We start from the raw sequence: 18,381 nt of genomic DNA on the forward strand, positions 1-18,381 counted from the left end.
AGATTACCATTTTAAACTTCTGTGCTCAAAAGAACAGTAGCATATTTGTATCATTATCACATATTTTAGGGGTTAGATATCATTCAGCATTTTAATCATGCTACTTGATCTGCTCTCAGATGGAAATACTCTATAGCCCAAGTGGAAAGCCTTCATTTTCGTAGCTGCTTGACAGTGATGTATGTATCCACAGGCATCAGATTACTTGTTTGCAGAACATGGCTGGAAAAAGCAAAGACTGAGTAAACAAGGATGTTCAGCATCATGTGTCATTAAATCTTATGTCACATTCATGTTGCTTTTACTTTTAAAATGCTTTCTTTTCAGCTTGAAAAAAAAGTTCCTTACTTTAGCAGGTGGAACGTGCATTTGTGCTTCAGGCTTTTGTTTGTGAGATTATCTTATAAAGATTACTGTAAATGTGAGTCACTCTTTTTTCCTCTTTGAGCAATAGGAGGTAAACTCATTCTTACACTTTTCCCACAGAAGAAGTACTCAGTGTAAGAATAGTTCAAGGAGTTTCCCCTCTGTCTTTTTCTAAAGCTGCTAGAGCAGGAATGGGATAGCTTTTCTTTTAGTTCTACTTTTGCTGACTTTTTACACTATGGAGGAAAGCGTGTGTTGCTTAAAATGATACACAAGCTACCGACAGACAAACCAGCTCAGTATTGGTTTTGATTTTACTACAGGAGATATGTGGGGAACAGCGTTAAATAAGCGTCCAAGATGGTAAAGTTGTTTATCTGTTGAGTTTTTTAAAGGATTTTGATAAAATCATTTGTACTGAGATAAATCTCAGTTGTAGATAACTGAATTCACAAGCCAGCATTTTAAATGACACCTCAAACCTGTGCATTGGTCAAATGGGGGATGCTGTTCTGCTTAAACATTTCAGCTGTGCAAAGATGACATTAAAAGAGGACCTTTTGTAAAAAATGAAAATTCAGGCACCCAAAACCTTTGTGTCAACTCAGGTGTTCAGTTTTGATTTTGGACCTTTTGCTTTCCTGTAGCCTTACAAGTTGGTATCGTTTTATTGATTATGTTGTCACTGAAGGTAATGTTTGATGCTCCCAAATGGGAAAGGGCTCTTGTGGCTGCTTGTGGTTGAAACTGCAGACGAAGGTTTGTGGTGAGGGTACAAGCAGTGGAGACGTGTGTAAGAAGATCAGTTGTGTGTATTTTCCCTCAACTTTGGGCACTGCTGTAGGTGGTGTTTCGCTATTGATTTGGCAGAGAACTCTCAAACCATGTAGGTGGATGCGACTGATGCTCCACGTGAAGATGCTTGAAATAGACATAAAAGAAATAATGGATTCTCAAATTTATGGATCATCTTACTGTGCATGAATCACTTTGGTGGAGCTGCATAGAGATTAGATATAACAACTGTAACCTTGAACAAATATGGCTGCTTTTATATGTTAGCTAGGCGTGTGTATCTTATGTTTGTGTGAATTTTGTAGTGCCCAGTATTTTTTGGGTTTGAGTGCTGAGCTTAGACCCAAAGAAGTTGTCGTACCAAGGATCCTTTGCATTGCTTTCTGTATCCTAAAGGGAGTGGAGTCTAAAATTCTTTGTGGATGGAAGAAGGCAGATAGGAAGGCAGATTCCATAGCCAGGGGAGGCTTGGTTAATGCAGGAGAGAAATTTCTGCTGCAGTTGTTCTATGGTTTTTGGTATCGCAGGAGCTGGGATAGAGGAGATAAAAATATTTAACAGCAAAAAAAACCTCACTTCTTATTGATGGAGTTTGAGTAACTGGATCCACCAGCTGGACCCAGAAGATTCTCCGACTACCTGAAATTTAATGGGTGTGTTTTTACTCCTCCTTGGGATGAGTTCATGACTTCAGCTGCTTCTGTTTTGAAAAGGCTGGATTTTATGATGTAAAAGAAAGAAAAAAAAAAAATTAGCTCATTTATTTTCAGGTTTCTGTTTGGCTTTACTTAATACTTGCACAAACTTTTATCCTTTTACCTAACATTTAGTAATTAGTATGTTCCCACCAGATTTTGACAAGGACAGTTTCCACCTTTGTAATGCTTGCAGGTAGCCACCTTGAGAACAGCTCAGTGCAAACAGCTTCATTCTCCTTGTTTATTCCCTATGAAAAGAAAAAAGGAAAACATGAGATGCTGTGAAGAGGTGGGTAAAGCCTCTCTCTGAAGAGATTTGACCTATTGTACGATGGTGTTCTGCAAAAGAACCAGCTGAAACGGCTTCATTCCAGGCCTTCCAAGCAGGGAGATCTCTGGGAGTGATTTACCATAGTTTCAGTTGATTGAAGGCCTCCCTGAAGGGGAGAGGAACTTGCTTCATTAGGGTCTCTTGCTGGGAATGCCTTGTGGGGGCTGTTTTTAGTTCAGGATATGCTAATTGTAACAATTCCCATCTCTGCATGCAGGCTGAGACCCGCAGACATCCATGCTGATTACTGGCTTATGAGGCAGCCAAGGAAATAAAACTGTTTCTAGATGTGTTGAAGCCAAAGGTAGGAAAAATTGAAGGTTTTCCTGACTTTGGAAAGGAAACCTCCCAGTGATTCAGTACAGTGGTCATGTTGATCCAAACAGGATCCTGAGTGCATTTTCACTGATGTAAAAGCCTGTTCTACTCTGTCTGTTTCACTTTCTGGGAGATAGGAGGTTTTGTTTTGTTTTTCATACACTTCAGTTTTATAGCTGCACGTATCTGATTCCATGGAGGGGAAAAAAAAGTACAGAATCTGAATTAAATACTTCTGACTTCCAGCAGGAAATGATTTGTTATATGTGAATTTCAGTTCTTGTAGTGATGCAAATCCTGAAAGCATCCCAGGAGGGCTTCTGAAATAACTTATTTCCTCAACAAAGGCCTTGGAGTGTTCTGTTTGGATGCAGTATTCTTGTTCTAGTGTCCTGGTTTTCTCTGACTTTACAAAGGAATTAAAAAACAACTAAAGCTGTGCAAAATCTAAGTGATTTTTTTTTTAATGGAGATTTAGCATCTCTTGCTTTCTTCACCTGAATTCTTATCATTGATTGTTATTTATCTATCATAGTCATCTGTTCAGTGTATTCCTGTCAATTCCATAACCGTTTTGGCCATTGCTGTACTTCCTTGGACAGATGTCTTCTATCTTGGAACACCCTAGAAGAACATTTCCAGTTAGGAAAACTTCAGCATGAACTGAAGTGTATTCTGTATGCTGGCCTGTCGTCTTACTCAATAAAACCAAGGTGATTCTGGCTATCCCTGAAAACCCAAGACAACAATTCATAGATTAGAACGTGTATAATTCATTTTCTGTCTTTCTCACACGGCACAGTTTTCCAGCTCAGTGAAGTTTAGTGGAATATACATTTTGAGACATTCTCAAATTGTTAGAAAAGGGTGAATTCTGCAGCTGGGATGTGTCAGGAGAATGACAGGCTGCTGCTTCGCACTGTATTTAAAAAAAAAAGAAAGTGTTCTGTTTCTGAGAGTGAAGTTACTTAGGAGTTATGTGTGTGTCTCTTTCTAAATAAACACGTGTGACTGTATTGCAGCAGTCAATGCCAAGAGAGCATCTCATCTGTGAGCACTTCTGCCTCTTTTGGGATGTGTACGTTTTCATCGTTGTCATCTTCTGAGCTGAATCAGAATCACCAGAACAGGCAGTAGAGCAAATGGAGCAGTGAGAGTGCATCCAGCCTCACTGCTGGAAATAGCTGAGATCTTTCAGAATGACAATTCATTCTTTTTTTTACCGTAGGTTGAGGGTGGATAGCCAACTATTGAAAAAACCATTGTATTTTCTGATTGGCCATCTGGCTGATCCCATTCCTGGCCCTTCAAGTTTGACAGCATGTATTTCTGGGGGTAAATAAGCTGTAAGTGTGAAGTCCTTGTGTGCATCCCCTGACTTCTGAGCTAGTTTAGTAAAGTATACGATTAAACTTAAAAGTTGAAGGTAGGAGGAACGTGGGCTGCCTTTTGAAGTGCACTGCAGTGCGTGAAAGTAACTTGCTCGACTAAAACCATAGCCTAAACTATTCATTACAGATAATTAAACAAAACAAAGTGTGCATAATTTGTAAAATGTTGTAAAGTGGAACCTGCTTTGGCAGGGGGGTTGGACTCAATGATCTCTGGAGGTCCCTTCCAACCCCTACAATTCTGTGATTCTGTTATTATACATTTCTAGCCTTAAGAATAACTGACAATACAGATGTGGTCATGTAGTTCATTTCTCCACCACATTCTGCAGTTTTGAATTGTAGTGACCTTAAGATCATGCAATCTCCTGTGCTTCTCCCCCCCGTTTTTTTCCTCTCTGCATTGCTTTTTTTCTCCTCCTTACTTGAGCATGGGAGAATAAATGGAGAAGATGATGTTTCAAACAGTGACATGGCTTCCAAACAGTGAGCCTCTGTTTGCAGAGATTATGATCAACCTGTCTAGGGCCCAAGTCAAGACAGTTCTGATTCAGGAATATAGAATTATCCTGATACAGCCGTTCTATTTACAGAGATCCTTCTCGTTTGAAAAGTAGTTAATGTGATCACCCAAGTGAAGAGGACAGAAGCACAGCTTAAAGATAAATACGTACCTAAAGAGGGAACCAATTGCTGAGAGCTGGAGAATCACAGAATGGCCTGGGCTGAAAAGGACCACAGTGATCATGTAGTTTCAACCCCCTGCTATGTGCAGGGTCACCAACCACCGGACCAGGCTGCCCAGAGCCACATCCAGCCTGGCCTTGAATACCTGCAGGAAATTCAGAGAAGAAGGAAAAGCCCAGAAAGTTCCTTAGTAACGTGCAGGACTGTGCATCCGAATGATGGAGGAGAGGGAGAAACAGGAGCTGCATTGTGAGTTTTTAGTTTTATGCCAGTGGTTTTCCTCGAATCTACTTTTTTTTAACAGCATTGCTTTCTTTTTCAGTTTGAACTGGCTCTTTAAAAACCGTGCGGGATGGTTACGACCTTGAAAAATAATGGGATTTAAAATTGTTTTGACTCTAGCGCAGCCATAGTCTGCCCCATCAAGGTTCTTTTTTGTCAGCACCTTCTCAAGTGCTACGAGTTTCCACTGCTTCAGCACCGCAGGGTATATCTGCTCTCCTCCGTGCCGTAGGTAAGGCACAGGGCTGTATTGATGTCCGGGACCCTGGAGCCCTGCGCTGGGATTGTGTGTCAGCAGGACAAAGGGATGGCGCCGACCGGCCTGCCGTGTGCGCCGCTAACTCGAATTAATTACAAACCAATCGAATCCGTTGCAGCCAATTGGTAAACTAATTGGTAATTTTAGCTGTACATCTATATGTAGTTATCTGGATGCCTGTAACGGCGCTTTCAGAGCCACTTTTGTTCTGCTTCATCCTGCTTGACAAAATGGCCCTCATAGCTTTAGGGAGAAAGATGTGCATCAGTGAATGTGGGGCAGCTCCAGCTGCTTGTCTTGTTTGTATTCCCTTGTTCGTAGAACATGACTCGGATTACAGCTGCATGGCTCTGCTCTGATCATTTCTGATAATGTGTAGCTAAACATTCCTTAAAATAGGTTAAGCCATTTATTGTGTCTTTTCCATGTGCCAACTAAATTCAGAAATGTAACTCATGTTCAGATGGATTTTTTTTTTTTTTTTGGTGGAATATCTCAGCGACAGACTTGAAAAGTAAATGATTCAGAATTAAATTTTGCTTTCTATGCCCTCATTGTTAATAACAGTCAGCACAGCTTAGCATAGGCTAGCTGAAATGGATGTGAATTGAATTAGAAAGCTGAAATTTTATTAGTGAAACTGGAAAAAAGAGCTGCTTCAAACACTCGCCTCGTTCATGCCTTGGAGCAGACCTTACTTATGAATTATTTTCGTGTTGTAAACTAACTGCCTTGTAAGAAAGATTTTTGTTTGCTTTCTTGTGGAGGATTTCAAAACAAAGAGCAACTTTTAGGTCAGCAGTGGTATTGTTTGACTTTGTGTGACTTTTTTTGATATAACAGACGGCACATGCTCTGGGTCTGTCATCCCTACTAATGAATACTTACATGCAAGCTGAAGCTGACTTTCAAACATGCATTTGTTAAACAAAAGGAATAATCATCGCTAAACTACGCAGTAGTCTGTGTGTTAAGATCCTTTTTGTGTTACAGGTAAAGCTGGGTAGGAAGTGATGTTACAAAAGCAGGCATTAGCCAGCTTTACTGGGGCACTAGCTGCAGTGGTCAGTACTGAAATGTTTATTGTTTTGCCCTTAGGAACTTACACATTTGAGATCACTCCCCAAATATTTCCCTCTAATAACTTTGAAAGGAACATTTCTCCTAATGGAGCAATTAAGATTTCGGCATAGAAAAGAATTTGCAAATCAGGAGAAAGTCATTCATATTTTTTCCTTTTATCATAATCACAGAATCCAAGCTTCATTTATGGATCTTCCAACATGTTTTCAGAGAGCGGTGTTGCATGCATGTTTCAGAGAGCAGTGTTCACTGGTCTGTGAAAGCTTTTGTTTCTGATGCATGTAATCTTGAAGCAGCTGCTTTGGAAATGCATTAATAAGTCTGTGGGTGATCATCGGGTCTGCGGGCTGATGGTGTGTGTGCTTTTTGTCATGTTCAGGAAATGAGACTTTGAGTATATATGTGGAACATGAGTGATTTCCTGCCTCTGTGCCTTGTAAAAATGGCTCCCTTGGCCATGTTGGAGCAGAGAGCCACAGGTTGCTCAGGGAACTTTGCTGTGGAGAGATGTCAGTGCTGAGTAAGGGCCGCAGGATCCCATCTTACTTTTAATTTTTGATTGTTTCTGTATGGAGTCTGATCTTTCAGTATTTACTGCAGTGACACATTTGTCCAAACTGGAAAGATGGAAGTTAAACATGAGGATATTTGTGTTGGAAACAAGTCATTCAGTTCTGTACTGCTCAGCTGTTGACATTTTCACAGGATCACAGAATGGCCAGGGTTGGAAGGGACCTCAAGGATCATGAATCTCCAACCCCCCTGCCACATGCAGGGCCACCAACATCCACATTTAATACCAGACCAATTTTATTAGTGAATTTCTTCCTGATGTAACATGGAGTTAACTTGTCTTTTCACAACAGTTGATTTTATGTGTTGGAGAGCAACGCATCATTTGCAGTCTTCCTCTAACTTAACCAAGGTTTTACAGTGTTCAAATGAAACTGCAGCATGTCCATGTGATTTCTGGCAGTGTGTTTGAACCTACCTGGAATTGTGGGATGGACTAGTTTGCTCTTAAGATCTCTTTGAGTTGTGCTATTTTATGACAATATGTAAATCTTTCATACTGCAAGATGTGTTCACAAATGCAGCTTTCAGTGATGAGGTAACATAAAAGCGCACAAATTCTTCAGCAACTCCATGTAGTTCAAAAGTGACTTTTAAAATGGTAGAAAATAAACTGGTTTCTAATGGTTGAAAAGTATAATCTGGGTATTGAACTTGTAAGGTCTCGGCAGGTAATCGCTCCATGCTGGAAAAGTCACAATTGGTGATTTCTTCCTCACTTGTTAAGGTGCACTAATCAAAGGGGAGAATATGAGCTTTGTGTTTTGCAGGTCATCTTGTTTGTTTCTTGGTAAGTTCATGTCAAAGGCAATCTTTCCACAAATGAAATCCAATGCTTTCTCATGCTGCTTCTCCAAGTATTACCGTAAGATTCCATTAAAAGCTGCCTAATCAGTGTGATCATGCTGATAATTTGTGACAATAGGGTATCTGTCACAAACCTAGGTGGGTACAAGCATTCGTTCATCCTTGCATCCTTTGGAAGCCCTCAGGAACAAGACAGAGCTTGAGCTTGCTGCTCTGCCCATGTTAGGTACTGTGCTGCAGCCACCTGGCATTCTCCAAAAGGAATTCCCTCTGTCTGATACAGTTACCTTGGTATAACTGTTAATTTTTCACTCTGCAAACAGATTAATCACTTGCAGTGAGTTTTTACTTTCTTGCTATAAGGATTTATACCTTTTCTGCATATTCCATGAAGTACATCTACTATGTTTCTGGGGATAATGACTGACAAAAAGCAAAACCAAAACAGCAGTGATATCTATGTTTGCTAGGAATAACTTTCTAGACAAATTTTGCTGTGTTGTCCTTAAACATTAGATCTTGCAGAAGTTTTAGAAAATATGCCTTTTTTTTTTTTTGTAGAATGCATGTTTTAATGTTCTTTCACATCAAAATTTAAGATTTCTTGCTTTCAGGGTTTTTCTTGTTTTTATTTTTGACAGGTAAGATGCAGAGCAGTAGATTTTCTTTTGTTTTCTTTCTGTTCGCTTCTTGTTTGGGGACTGAGAGGATTGTTTTTTAAATGCAGACATTGATGTAATGGTTGCTTTTCAGGAAGTCCTGATGATGCTCGATAACTACGTGAGGGACTTCAAAGCACTGATTGACTGGATACAGCTGCAAGAGAAGCTAGAGAAGGCTGATGCTCAAAGCAGGTAATCAGCTGCTGGGGTTTTTCCTTTCATTTATATCCCATGCTGACTGTTGATAAAATTTTGTCTGTGGCGGGCATTGAACAAATTGGGAAAATTGTAATGTCTGTTGTGGGGAAACTTTTCTTTTGAACAGACTTGGGGTGAGGACCTAGTGGGAGTTCTTTCCTCCCTCATAGTGTTACTAGGGAGTAGTTGTACTGAAAATGGAAAAGAATTTGGAAGTGAAGTATTTGAAAAGTAAAACTGTTTTAAGTAGGCATTGTAGTTTGCAAGAGTGAATGGTTTTTTGATCTGATTCTGGGTAATATGGTTTGGATTTGGTGTAGAAACCAATTGCAGAGGTGACTGATTACATTCAGCAATGCTCCATAATGCTGCATAGCATTTACAGATGCAGATAGAGGACTATTGTGGACTTGTCATTTTTAACCTCTTCTTTCCTCAATTTGCAGGCCTACTTCACTAGCCTGGGAAGTAAAGAAAATGTCTCCAGGGCGCCACGTGATCCCAAGTCCCTCATCAGACAGAATCAGTGTGACATCAAATGCTCGGAGAAGTTTGAATTTTGGGTATGAGAACAGATAAGTCTATTAAAGCTAACATAAAGATTCATTTGAAACAGATAAAATTCCATAATAATGTGACTTTGCTGCTTATTAAATTGTGTATACACATTTGCATATGCTTTTCTTGCACAAATGCTCTATAAAAGGAAAACCTGTCAAGTAGTTAATTTTTGCCTATTTCATTGTGTATTTAATTATTGGTTGATCAAAAGACCTGAACTTGAAATATGAATGTAATTGTATTTTGTGTTTTCTGTTCAATACTCTTTCCCTGCTACAAAACTAAGGTCAAAATGTGTGCATTTTAAAATTGTGTGCTGTGCAGGTGTCCATCTGTTGAAGTAAATATCGATCAAAAAGACTGAATGTAGTGAGATGATGAGCAGCAAAATTGATACAGGTTTAAATATAAAATGTTATATGGTAGAGTAATGCATCTTTCACTTTAAGTGACTGTGTGAAACAAAATTAGAGAGGTTGCCTGCTTAAATACATGATGATTGGAGGAAAACATGCACAAGCAATCAAATGAAGAAACTGAGCATGGAGGAAATAAAAGTTCTTCCTTTTTATTTTAAAAATCCTGAAGTTAATATCGTAAGGATTCAATTATATCTGTGGTTATTAAACACAAAAATGTGTTTAATAAGTTTGTCACTGTAAATCGCTGTAATGTGGGAGTAAGGTGAAGGAGATGTCACTCAGTGCTTGCACAGTCCTGATATTCTATTTGCTGAGCTGCATGGAGCTATGTGAGATAGGGTGCAGGAACTGGGGGGGACCTGTGATCTCATCTTGGAGTGCTTGTGGAAGTAAGTCTGGTCTGACACTTCTGCTGTTCCTTTGTATACACTCTTTGTATACCTTGCTTTGTAAATATCTGCTATGGCTTGTAGCTAAGTTCAGATCCTAGTGCATTCTGAGGGCTTTGGTCAGTCTGTCTTTGTGGTTTCTCACGCCCTATCATTTCCCCTTAGAACTGATGAGGGCTGTGAACACTAGTCAGGTATTTATGATATTTATGGTATTTTTTGGTGGTTGCCTTGATAAACCTCTTGTTGTCCCACTGGGCTTAGGATATTGAATAGTCCAGTTATGTAGGGCTTTGCTGTGTGTTTGAAACTTGTGAGATCTCTATTTCTTTGTCCCTACTTTGCTTTAGCTGGTGGAGCAGCTGGATTTCTTGGACCAGTTTACTCAGTGTTACAAGCTTGGAGAGAAATCACTTGTGTGATTGCAGATATAATGATTCATGCTACTGAAGATAATTGGACATTTCTTGAATGCAGTGAATGTTACCATTTTCAAATATATTAAAAAAAAAACAAACAACTGGTTGCATTCATATAAATAAAACCTGGTGGTTTGTACTGAAAATGGTCACTTTTTACAGCAGGCAAACTAAAATATTTGGTAAAGCACTGCAGTCCCAGAAGTGCCACATTGAGGCAGGCAATGCATCTTTCCCCAAGTTGGGAAGATGGCCTTTTGGATTTCTTTCTGTGGAACAGGTAGTGGAAAACGGATGTATTAGTTTGTTTACTCAGCTGTCCAGCAAAACAGAGCATGTTATGGATTTGTGTGGTCTAGGTTTACAGCTCAACTTGCACTTTAATGGACTTCCTGTACATACAGTTTGACTCCTCGTATGCGTGGTGTTTGCAGCCGGATCTCTGCAGTTCATTGGTGCAGTTGGGCAGGAGCCAGGAAGATGCAAGAGAAGGGCTGTTCTATTTGGCTGCAAATACTCACCATGTGTTTATTGTTATCATTTTAAAAAAAAACTTGCTATTAGAGAGTGTTTCTTGTGGGAACTGTTTATGCATTGCTACAATGTTGAATCTTTCTTTCACCATTAGGCATTTTTTAAATTTCAACCTGAGAATTTGGCTTCCTGTTCGTTTGGTTTCACTGACTTCTTTGTATAAGGGATCTCACATGAAGGTTTCTCTCCAGCTGTAGCACTGCTTGGTGTGTCCTTCTGTCCTCTCTGTGCCTGGCATGTGCAAAAGGCTGTTAGGGTAGTACCTGACAACTCAACTTGCTGTTGCTGTGTTGCCATGTGCTTTGTTAGCGAGTTGAATGTCAGTTTCCTAATGAGCCGTTCTGTTCTTTGATTAGATGCTAATAAGAGCTATGATTTTCATTTAGGAACCCATCAGTGGCAATTTCTGCAACACGCCTGGCTCCTTCTGGTGTAAGCTGGGCTGATAAGGTAAAAGCCAACCATGGAAAAGCGGCCGGTCCTGAGTCAGCAACTACACAAACCTGTCTGCCAGCCCCAATACAGAAGTCATCCCGAAAAAATGGCAAGTCTTTTTAAATGGCTTCAGTTATTTTTGCAAAATGCACTGTATAGTTGGTTCAAAGAGTCACCTGTCTTCAAGTGAAAATGTCTCGTTTTGCCTTGTATGATGTTAAAATCTAAGTCATAGATGGAGGGCAAAGACTACTACAGCTTTATCACTGTAATGGGTAAATTTTAGACAGTTGTGTTTTCAAGTGCAGGTAATGTTCCATTGTATTTCCAGTAGCTATAAATTGATCAGTGAAAATTTCATTGCAAATCACCCCAAGAAAGATCTTTTGGTTGCAAGCTGGTAATCAAACTGAGAGCAAGGTGAGGGTAAGGCTTAACACAATTTCTTTCTAGGAAAAATCTGTATGTATGGTTTCTGTGTGTCATCGTTTATGTCCAGAATCACAGTAGGAAAAAAGGGCTGTGACTTTCAGGCCAAATAAATTGAATTTTGAAAAAGGGTTTCAAATAATCTCCTAAGAGCAATATGTGCCTAGGATTCTCTAAAATAGCTGAAGTGCTGATATTACCAGAACTGTACTGAAGTTGAAAACGGTGCTCTTTACTTCAATACAAAGGTTACAACGTGTAGTAATGAGTTTTTCTCTGAAGATGCTTTGTGGAGAATGCTTGAGGCTGGGGGCTGTTGTTCTAGAAGAGATGTGCTTAGATGGAAACATGAAAATCTTTGCCTCTTGGCATATAAAGTTAGGGTTTTTTGCACACACTGGCATTCACAGGATTTAGAGATTCTAGTTGTTGGGTTTTTGAAATGTGAACTTAGTTGACACTGCAAAAACAGCAGGCTAGGATCAGTGTTCTAGTAAAATTTAGAAGTATTGTTTGAAAGTCACTGCAACAGATCGTATTAATTTAGTGTAGTTGTACTTTTATGCCAGTGGTAATAGAAATCCTTTATGGTAGTTCAGAGACACGATGTATCAGATCTAAAATACCACGTCCAAGTCATGCAGTTCAATATAACTGAATTCAGTAGCATGCAGATCTTTATGCTTAGAAAGGAAGAATCAAAACCATACTCCTCCAGTAGTTGTTTGCATGAGGATTGATGGATGCTGTTTGTGTAATGGAACTCCTCAGTTGCACTGAGCTGGTTTGAACACAGTAGCAGTTGGCTGAGTTATCAGCACTGTAAGTGAAAGAGTAATTCCATCTTCAATTTTTGTGAGCAGTTAAAACTACTCATAAAGAAACTTTCTTCTGTTGATTCTCTCACACATTACCATGACGGACTTCAAGCTGTTTTATCTTTATTAGGAATTCTTGGTGTGGGCAACTTCAGTAACTGCATAGAAAATAAAACTGATCTGCACTTCCATCTCGGTAACGTCTTTCTGGGATGCTAGAAAGAAAACAAAAGGCCTTATTCTTATGTTAGCTTTACAGTCTTTAAGGTCTGAAGAATTGGTGTGTTCTTGGCCATTACCTGCAGCTGATGAGCTCCAAAAAGAGCAATTGCAGTTAGGTCATATGTAGAACTGGCCGAAGTGTTTTCAGTAACTTTTAGTATCAGACGTACTGCAAGATTCAGACTTCAAACATTTCATGTTTAGAATTAAGTTATTCCTTGCAGAGACTTTGTTTATTCTCTTTAACATCCAGCATAGGAGAACTTCAGCGACTTCTCTCATGACTGAATTCCAATTTTTAAATGAAAAAAAATGGAATAGTTTCCTTGCAGCACATTATCTCTCATAGAGTAGTGTATCACTTCTGTAAAATCAAATTGATTTTGCTGATTGGAGTACAAGAGGATTTGTGAAGTTTATGCAAAGGGAATTACAAAGGCTCTTCACATGCATTATTGAAGCAGATGTGAGTCTTGTGTATCATCTGCTCTGCCTGTCTGCTGGCTAATGCACTCTGCACAACTGTTAGATGCACTCAGGTTTGGGGGAGGATTCTTCCTACCATGCTATAATGTTATCTTGCCTGCTCTAAAGCCCAGCTGGGGTTGCAGTGGCAAGATCTCCTGAAAACACTTTTTCACCAGTGGTTTCAGACAGCATTAAGCCTCACCATGTTCTTGTGCAGTGGTATGATGCTGTTTCAAGCTGTATAATGTTATAATTATAAAATGAACAAGAGAGTTAGGCAAAGCAGTTATAATAACAAAAAGAGAATAGATAGAAAGCTTACCCACATCCTGGGCTCGCTGCAAAACTCCAGAGGAGGGATCTCCAGGAGAGATACTTGGCAGGCAGCTCTTAAATAGGAGAGGTGCAGCCAGGCTCCTCCTCTTCCTGCAGCTCAGGTGAGTTGCCTTCACTGTGCTCCTCATTGCTGACTCAGTGCTCACCTCAGGTGATCAATCAGAGGTTCAGGCTGTGATTCAGCAGTTCCATAAACAAGCATTGATGGAATTTCCAAATTTAACTGGAGTGAGAAAATGCTGGTTTTTTCCATGTATTTCTGTAAATTATTTTTTCTGGATGTACAATTAAATGATGTTAAATTCTTGCCTGATTTCCCTCTTTAAGTTCACTGCTACTCTCATTATTTTCTTAATTAAAAAAGAATAATTTCAGTCTTGAGTGTTTTCTTCAATCCAGAACGTAATCTAGCCTTATTTCAGAGCAGCTTCCTTCTGAGATCAGGTGATGGCAAGAGAAAAGCTTGGTTTGGTCACAGCAATGTGCAGAGGCAATAGCCTAGCATGGAAATAATTCCCAGGTGTCATTCGTAAGAGGTGAGATGGATAATACAGGTGTAATTGTTTTTTCTATTTTAATTGCTCTTGTACATAGATCTGGGCTCAGGGGAGCACTGTAACTTCTGCACATGGAGAACAAATTGCACAGATGTCATCACAGACAGACAGCAAGGGAGCTTGTTCCTGACTGGGTGCTCAAATTCTCAGACAGAATTTCTATTGAAATCTTACATCCCCTCTCTCTCCTAACTCCATTCCCCCCCCCCCCCCCCCAGAGTTTTAATATGAGTGAGTAGGGTCAGAAAGGCTCTGGTAGTACATTGCTTGCCAGTAAGTTTTTAAGAAGGGATATGCATCTCCTGAGGTAGAACTCCTGAGGGCTTTGCACTTTATTGGCTAGATGTATTTTATGGATGGTGCCAATAAGGCTGCTTGGCCAGTTCTTCCAGATGGAACAAGCTGGAAAGAACAAGGCCCTGGTGGCTGTGAGGGCCTCAAGGTAACAGATGGCTTGTCGTATCCATGTAACGCGAGAGCAAGCGGGGACAGAGAGGTTCTAGTGAAACTGGAGAGTGATCAAGGTAGTCAGATGAATTATTCATTAACAAAACTCATCAAGTAATCAAACCCAGTGTGTGATACTTAGCATGTGGAGGAGGCTGCTGGGCTGTATGAAAAGTTCCAGGTTTATGTGAAGAATGGAAGAATAATGCCCTAATGACTATTGCCCTTGCTTCAGATTAGGAGCTGTGTCATCTAATGTCAATAAATGAATTAGCTTTTCAGTTTGTTGCTTAAAAACAGTCCTGGAAGTGGCTGAGTGCAAAACTGCTGGGAGAATGGAAATGAAAGAGTAACTTTCACAGCTGGCTGTCAGATGGCATAGAACTGATACTGAATGTTCTTGCACTCTGAATGCATGTTTGCATTAAAAAGTGCTTTGTATTTAGAGAATTCACCAAATAATAGTATTTACAATGGAAAAGATGTATCTATGCACTGCTGAATATTTAGCTGAAAAGTCCTGAGTAAAAGATCTGGCAGCAAAGAAGTGCAAACTAAGAATTGTGCATGTATGGCTTCTAATAAAAGATTCATTCATGTGGTAATGATGAGTATGATGTTGCATGTAATGATGTGAGCTGGAAGGGACCTTAAAGCCCACCCAGCCCCAACCCTCCCAAGGGTGGTTGTCCCCCAGCTCAGGCTACCCAGAGCCCATCCATGGCCTGGGGCACCTCCAGGGATGGGGCACCCACAGCTTTGGGCAGCAGTGCCAGCACCTCACTGCCCTCTGCGTAAAAATTCCCATTGCCATGCTTTTAGTAGTTTGTACTTTACTGTTTGAGGGTACTATACATTACAAAGCAAGGAATCAACTAGGTAAGGCAGGCATGAATTTACTTTTTGGTAGAATGAACTTCAGTAGATTTTAGGGAAAGATACTAAAAGATATCGGTGCAATTATTATTTAGATATCTAGAATATTCTTATCCATATTAGGAAAATTATCAGTAGATACTGGAATTTTCTGGGGATATCTCCTGAACTTGTTTAATGTAGAGAAGATGCCACATCTATTAACTTAAGACATCTTTTAGAACAAGTGGAAGTGAAATCTTGCAACAATCTCATTTTGGAAAGGATCTGCTGAAGGTACTCCAATCCAGAAACCTGCTGCAGTAAAACAGCAGGGGTTGGGTGGATTTCAGCAGTCTTCTGAACATTGTTTGTTTTGCTTGCTGTGCAGGGCGAGTTCTTATGCCAGTATCTATCGTAAGCAAAATCTTTGTGGTCGTACCAAGTGTAGAGGTCAGTGAAGGAGGTGCAGATGTCACTTATGGGGTCTGAGCAGTCCCTGCAGTCCCATGTAATACAGGGCTGTGCTTCGTGCACTCTGTGCCTGGAGCTTTCTATGGTAAATCTGCTTGTGGTTCCTGTACATAGCAGGGGGTTGAAACTAGATGATCATTGTGGTCCTTTTTGACCCAGGCCATTCTATTATTGTTGCATATTTAAAACCCTGTTTGCCCGTTCCAGCTGTTCCACATGGAAGCACATTGAAGTGCACCTAAGAAGAAAGAAAGAAAGACTTTGGGGAGACATGTCTGGTTACCACTGGTAATCTGAAGAGATTGCTGCAGTCACAGGGCTCTGAGCTACCTGGTCTGGTGGGGGGTGTCCCTTCCTGTGGTGGGGGTTGGGGCTGGATGACTTTGGAAGTCCCTTCCAACCTAAACTATTCTATGATTCATGCACAGTTTTGGATTTTTTGATTATGAAAATGAATGTTAAGGCTGGTCTTTTTTATGTATTTGAAATTGCATTAGAATAAAAAGACGTGCTGTGAAAGCAAGAAAAGTATTTTGGTCTCTGATCCCCCCCATAGGTGTGTTGGCCTGCATGAAGTTGATAGTGGCAGTCTGTGAAGCTGGCACTTATTCTATGGTACTTACATAGACATCTAAAAGAGCGTGGTAATCTTAGAGAGCATCACACTTGTATTTTATATTTAAGTTAGCGTTTTCAGTAGAAATGCAGCAAGGCATTCTTTAGGTTAGTAATGTGAAATCCATCATAATACATCAATCATTCTGTTTTCCAGCCACCCTCAGGTGTTTCAAGTTACAGTTTTTGACAACTAAATAGACTCATTCATATTTATGTTAAATTTGAATGTTAGGGCTCTGATTGTTATGCTTGAGCTGCAGGACCATCTTAGTTTCTAAAAGCTGTAGAAATACCCTAAGAATTTTATTTTATTTTATTTTATTTTATTTTATTTTATTATTTTTTTTTAGTGTAAAGTTCTATAATGGCATAGCATTTTCTTTTCCTCAGAAGAAAACCATTTACTGTTGGGTATTTGGATTCCATATCATGCTTTGCATAGGAGATAGAGCTTCATGCTCTAAAAATGAGAGCTCTTTACACAGCATTTCTCTTTATGATTTATTTTGCCATACTGTTTCATCAAGTGCAAAATTTTAAGGTACATTATGAATGTATGCCCTTGATGAAAGGAGGAGAGTATTGGGGGGGTTACTGAAAAAAATTGTATTTCTTGAAACTGAGCCTGAATGAAATGCTTTAAATGAGGCTCCATTTTGTGGTATAGCTCATTTAAGCTTTTCTTCTGCATATAGATACTTGTCAGCTTGCCTTTTGCACTCTTGGGTTGTATCATCAAGTCTCAAAAGAATCAGTTATTTAAAGATGTATGGGAAATGGCATGGTGGTATTAATTGGAGGCCATGAGAATGTTGTCTATAAAGATATCTACCTTGATTTGCTAGAAACCCTAGGATCACATGGAAGACCTGCTAATTCAGGCAGACAAATGAAATTTTGAAGGTTTTCCAAAAGTAGATATCAGAAATGTTGGTCAGCATGTTGTACCTTATAGCTATTGAAACCATCAAAGTAAGTGGGAGAAAGCTGCACTCTTAAGTGCTCCCTCAAATTGGAATCCAACTGTAGCAATATTTGGCTGTTTCTAGGAATTTAGGAAAACAAATTTTCTCAAAGCTGACACCAGTTACTGTTTTTGTTTGTTTTTTAAATATCAGAATGAAAAAGAGAGGGGAAAAAAGTAAACACTTCTGAAAGAATCATAGACCACATTTTGGATGGTTCCTTAGACCTCGTTTCTGGACCTCACTTAGACCTGTAGTTACAGCTGTGCTTGCTGAGGTCTGTGCTTTCCCAGAGGCCTCTAATGCTGCTGTTGCTGCATGTGCCATCTGGTGAAATAGAAGCAGATATGAAATGTCTAGGTACATGGTGCCATTTTTGCCTGGTTATGTGTATGGGTAATTCAGCTTGGTGACAGAATTGGTCCCTTCCATGAAGAGAGCTGTTGAGTGTTTATGAAACCTGCAGCTCTCCTTGAAGCTGCAAGCTTTGCCAAATAATATTCCATTGAGGTTTTGGTTTTAATTTTTTAAGGGAATGTTTTTGCTGTGCAACTTGTGCAATGCTGTAATAAAATAGTTACCATACCTCTGTTATTGTCCTTTTCTTGGAATGAGATGTTCTTTTTTCTCAATGTAGATCGGAAGGATGCAGAGGGCTGGGAAACGGTTCAGCGTGGGAGGCCTGTTCGATCTCGATCCACTGTTGCGTTGGCAACAAAAGCTCCTGTAGCTGCAGAATCACTCAAGTCTAGAGGTGACAGTGACAAAGAAAACGTCGTTTCACCACCATCAGAGAATAAGCCTGAGAATTCACTCACGAGTGATGGTGCACCCAAAAGCACAGAGCTTGTACAGAAAGACCCTGTACGTCAGTCTGAACATCCTCTTATCGAGAGGACTCAGGTCAGTAAAATTTAGGGCCATTTTTCTAGCCTTAAGAAGTCTTGCAGTTTTTCTTTGGAGAATTTTCTTGAGGAAGCTT

The 18,381-nt window shown here is 39.8% G+C and overlaps 1 protein-coding gene across 3 annotated transcripts in view; it reads left to right on the top strand.

The window, feature by feature from the left end:
- The window catches only part of SCAPER (S-phase cyclin A associated protein in the ER), a 143,915-nt gene that overhangs the window by 15,834 nt on the left and 109,700 nt on the right, over window positions 1-18,381 (top strand). For all 3 annotated transcript variants that reach the window (XM_042875626.1, XM_042875624.1, XM_042875625.1), the window contains exons 6-9: window positions 8,344-8,444; window positions 8,897-9,013; window positions 11,162-11,319; window positions 18,037-18,302. In XM_042875626.1, the coding sequence (XP_042731560.1) occupies window positions 8,344-8,444; window positions 8,897-9,013; window positions 11,162-11,319; window positions 18,037-18,302 (642 nt within the window). The remainder of the gene's footprint in view (window positions 1-8,343; window positions 8,445-8,896; window positions 9,014-11,161; window positions 11,320-18,036; window positions 18,303-18,381) is intronic.

The sequence above is a fragment of the Lagopus leucura genome, unplaced genomic scaffold (genome assembly GCF_019238085.1).
Source record: "Lagopus leucura isolate 7727_CA_CO unplaced genomic scaffold, USGS_WTPT01 Super-Scaffold_100015, whole genome shotgun sequence".
Taxonomy (NCBI): domain Eukaryota; kingdom Metazoa; phylum Chordata; class Aves; order Galliformes; family Phasianidae; genus Lagopus; species Lagopus leucura.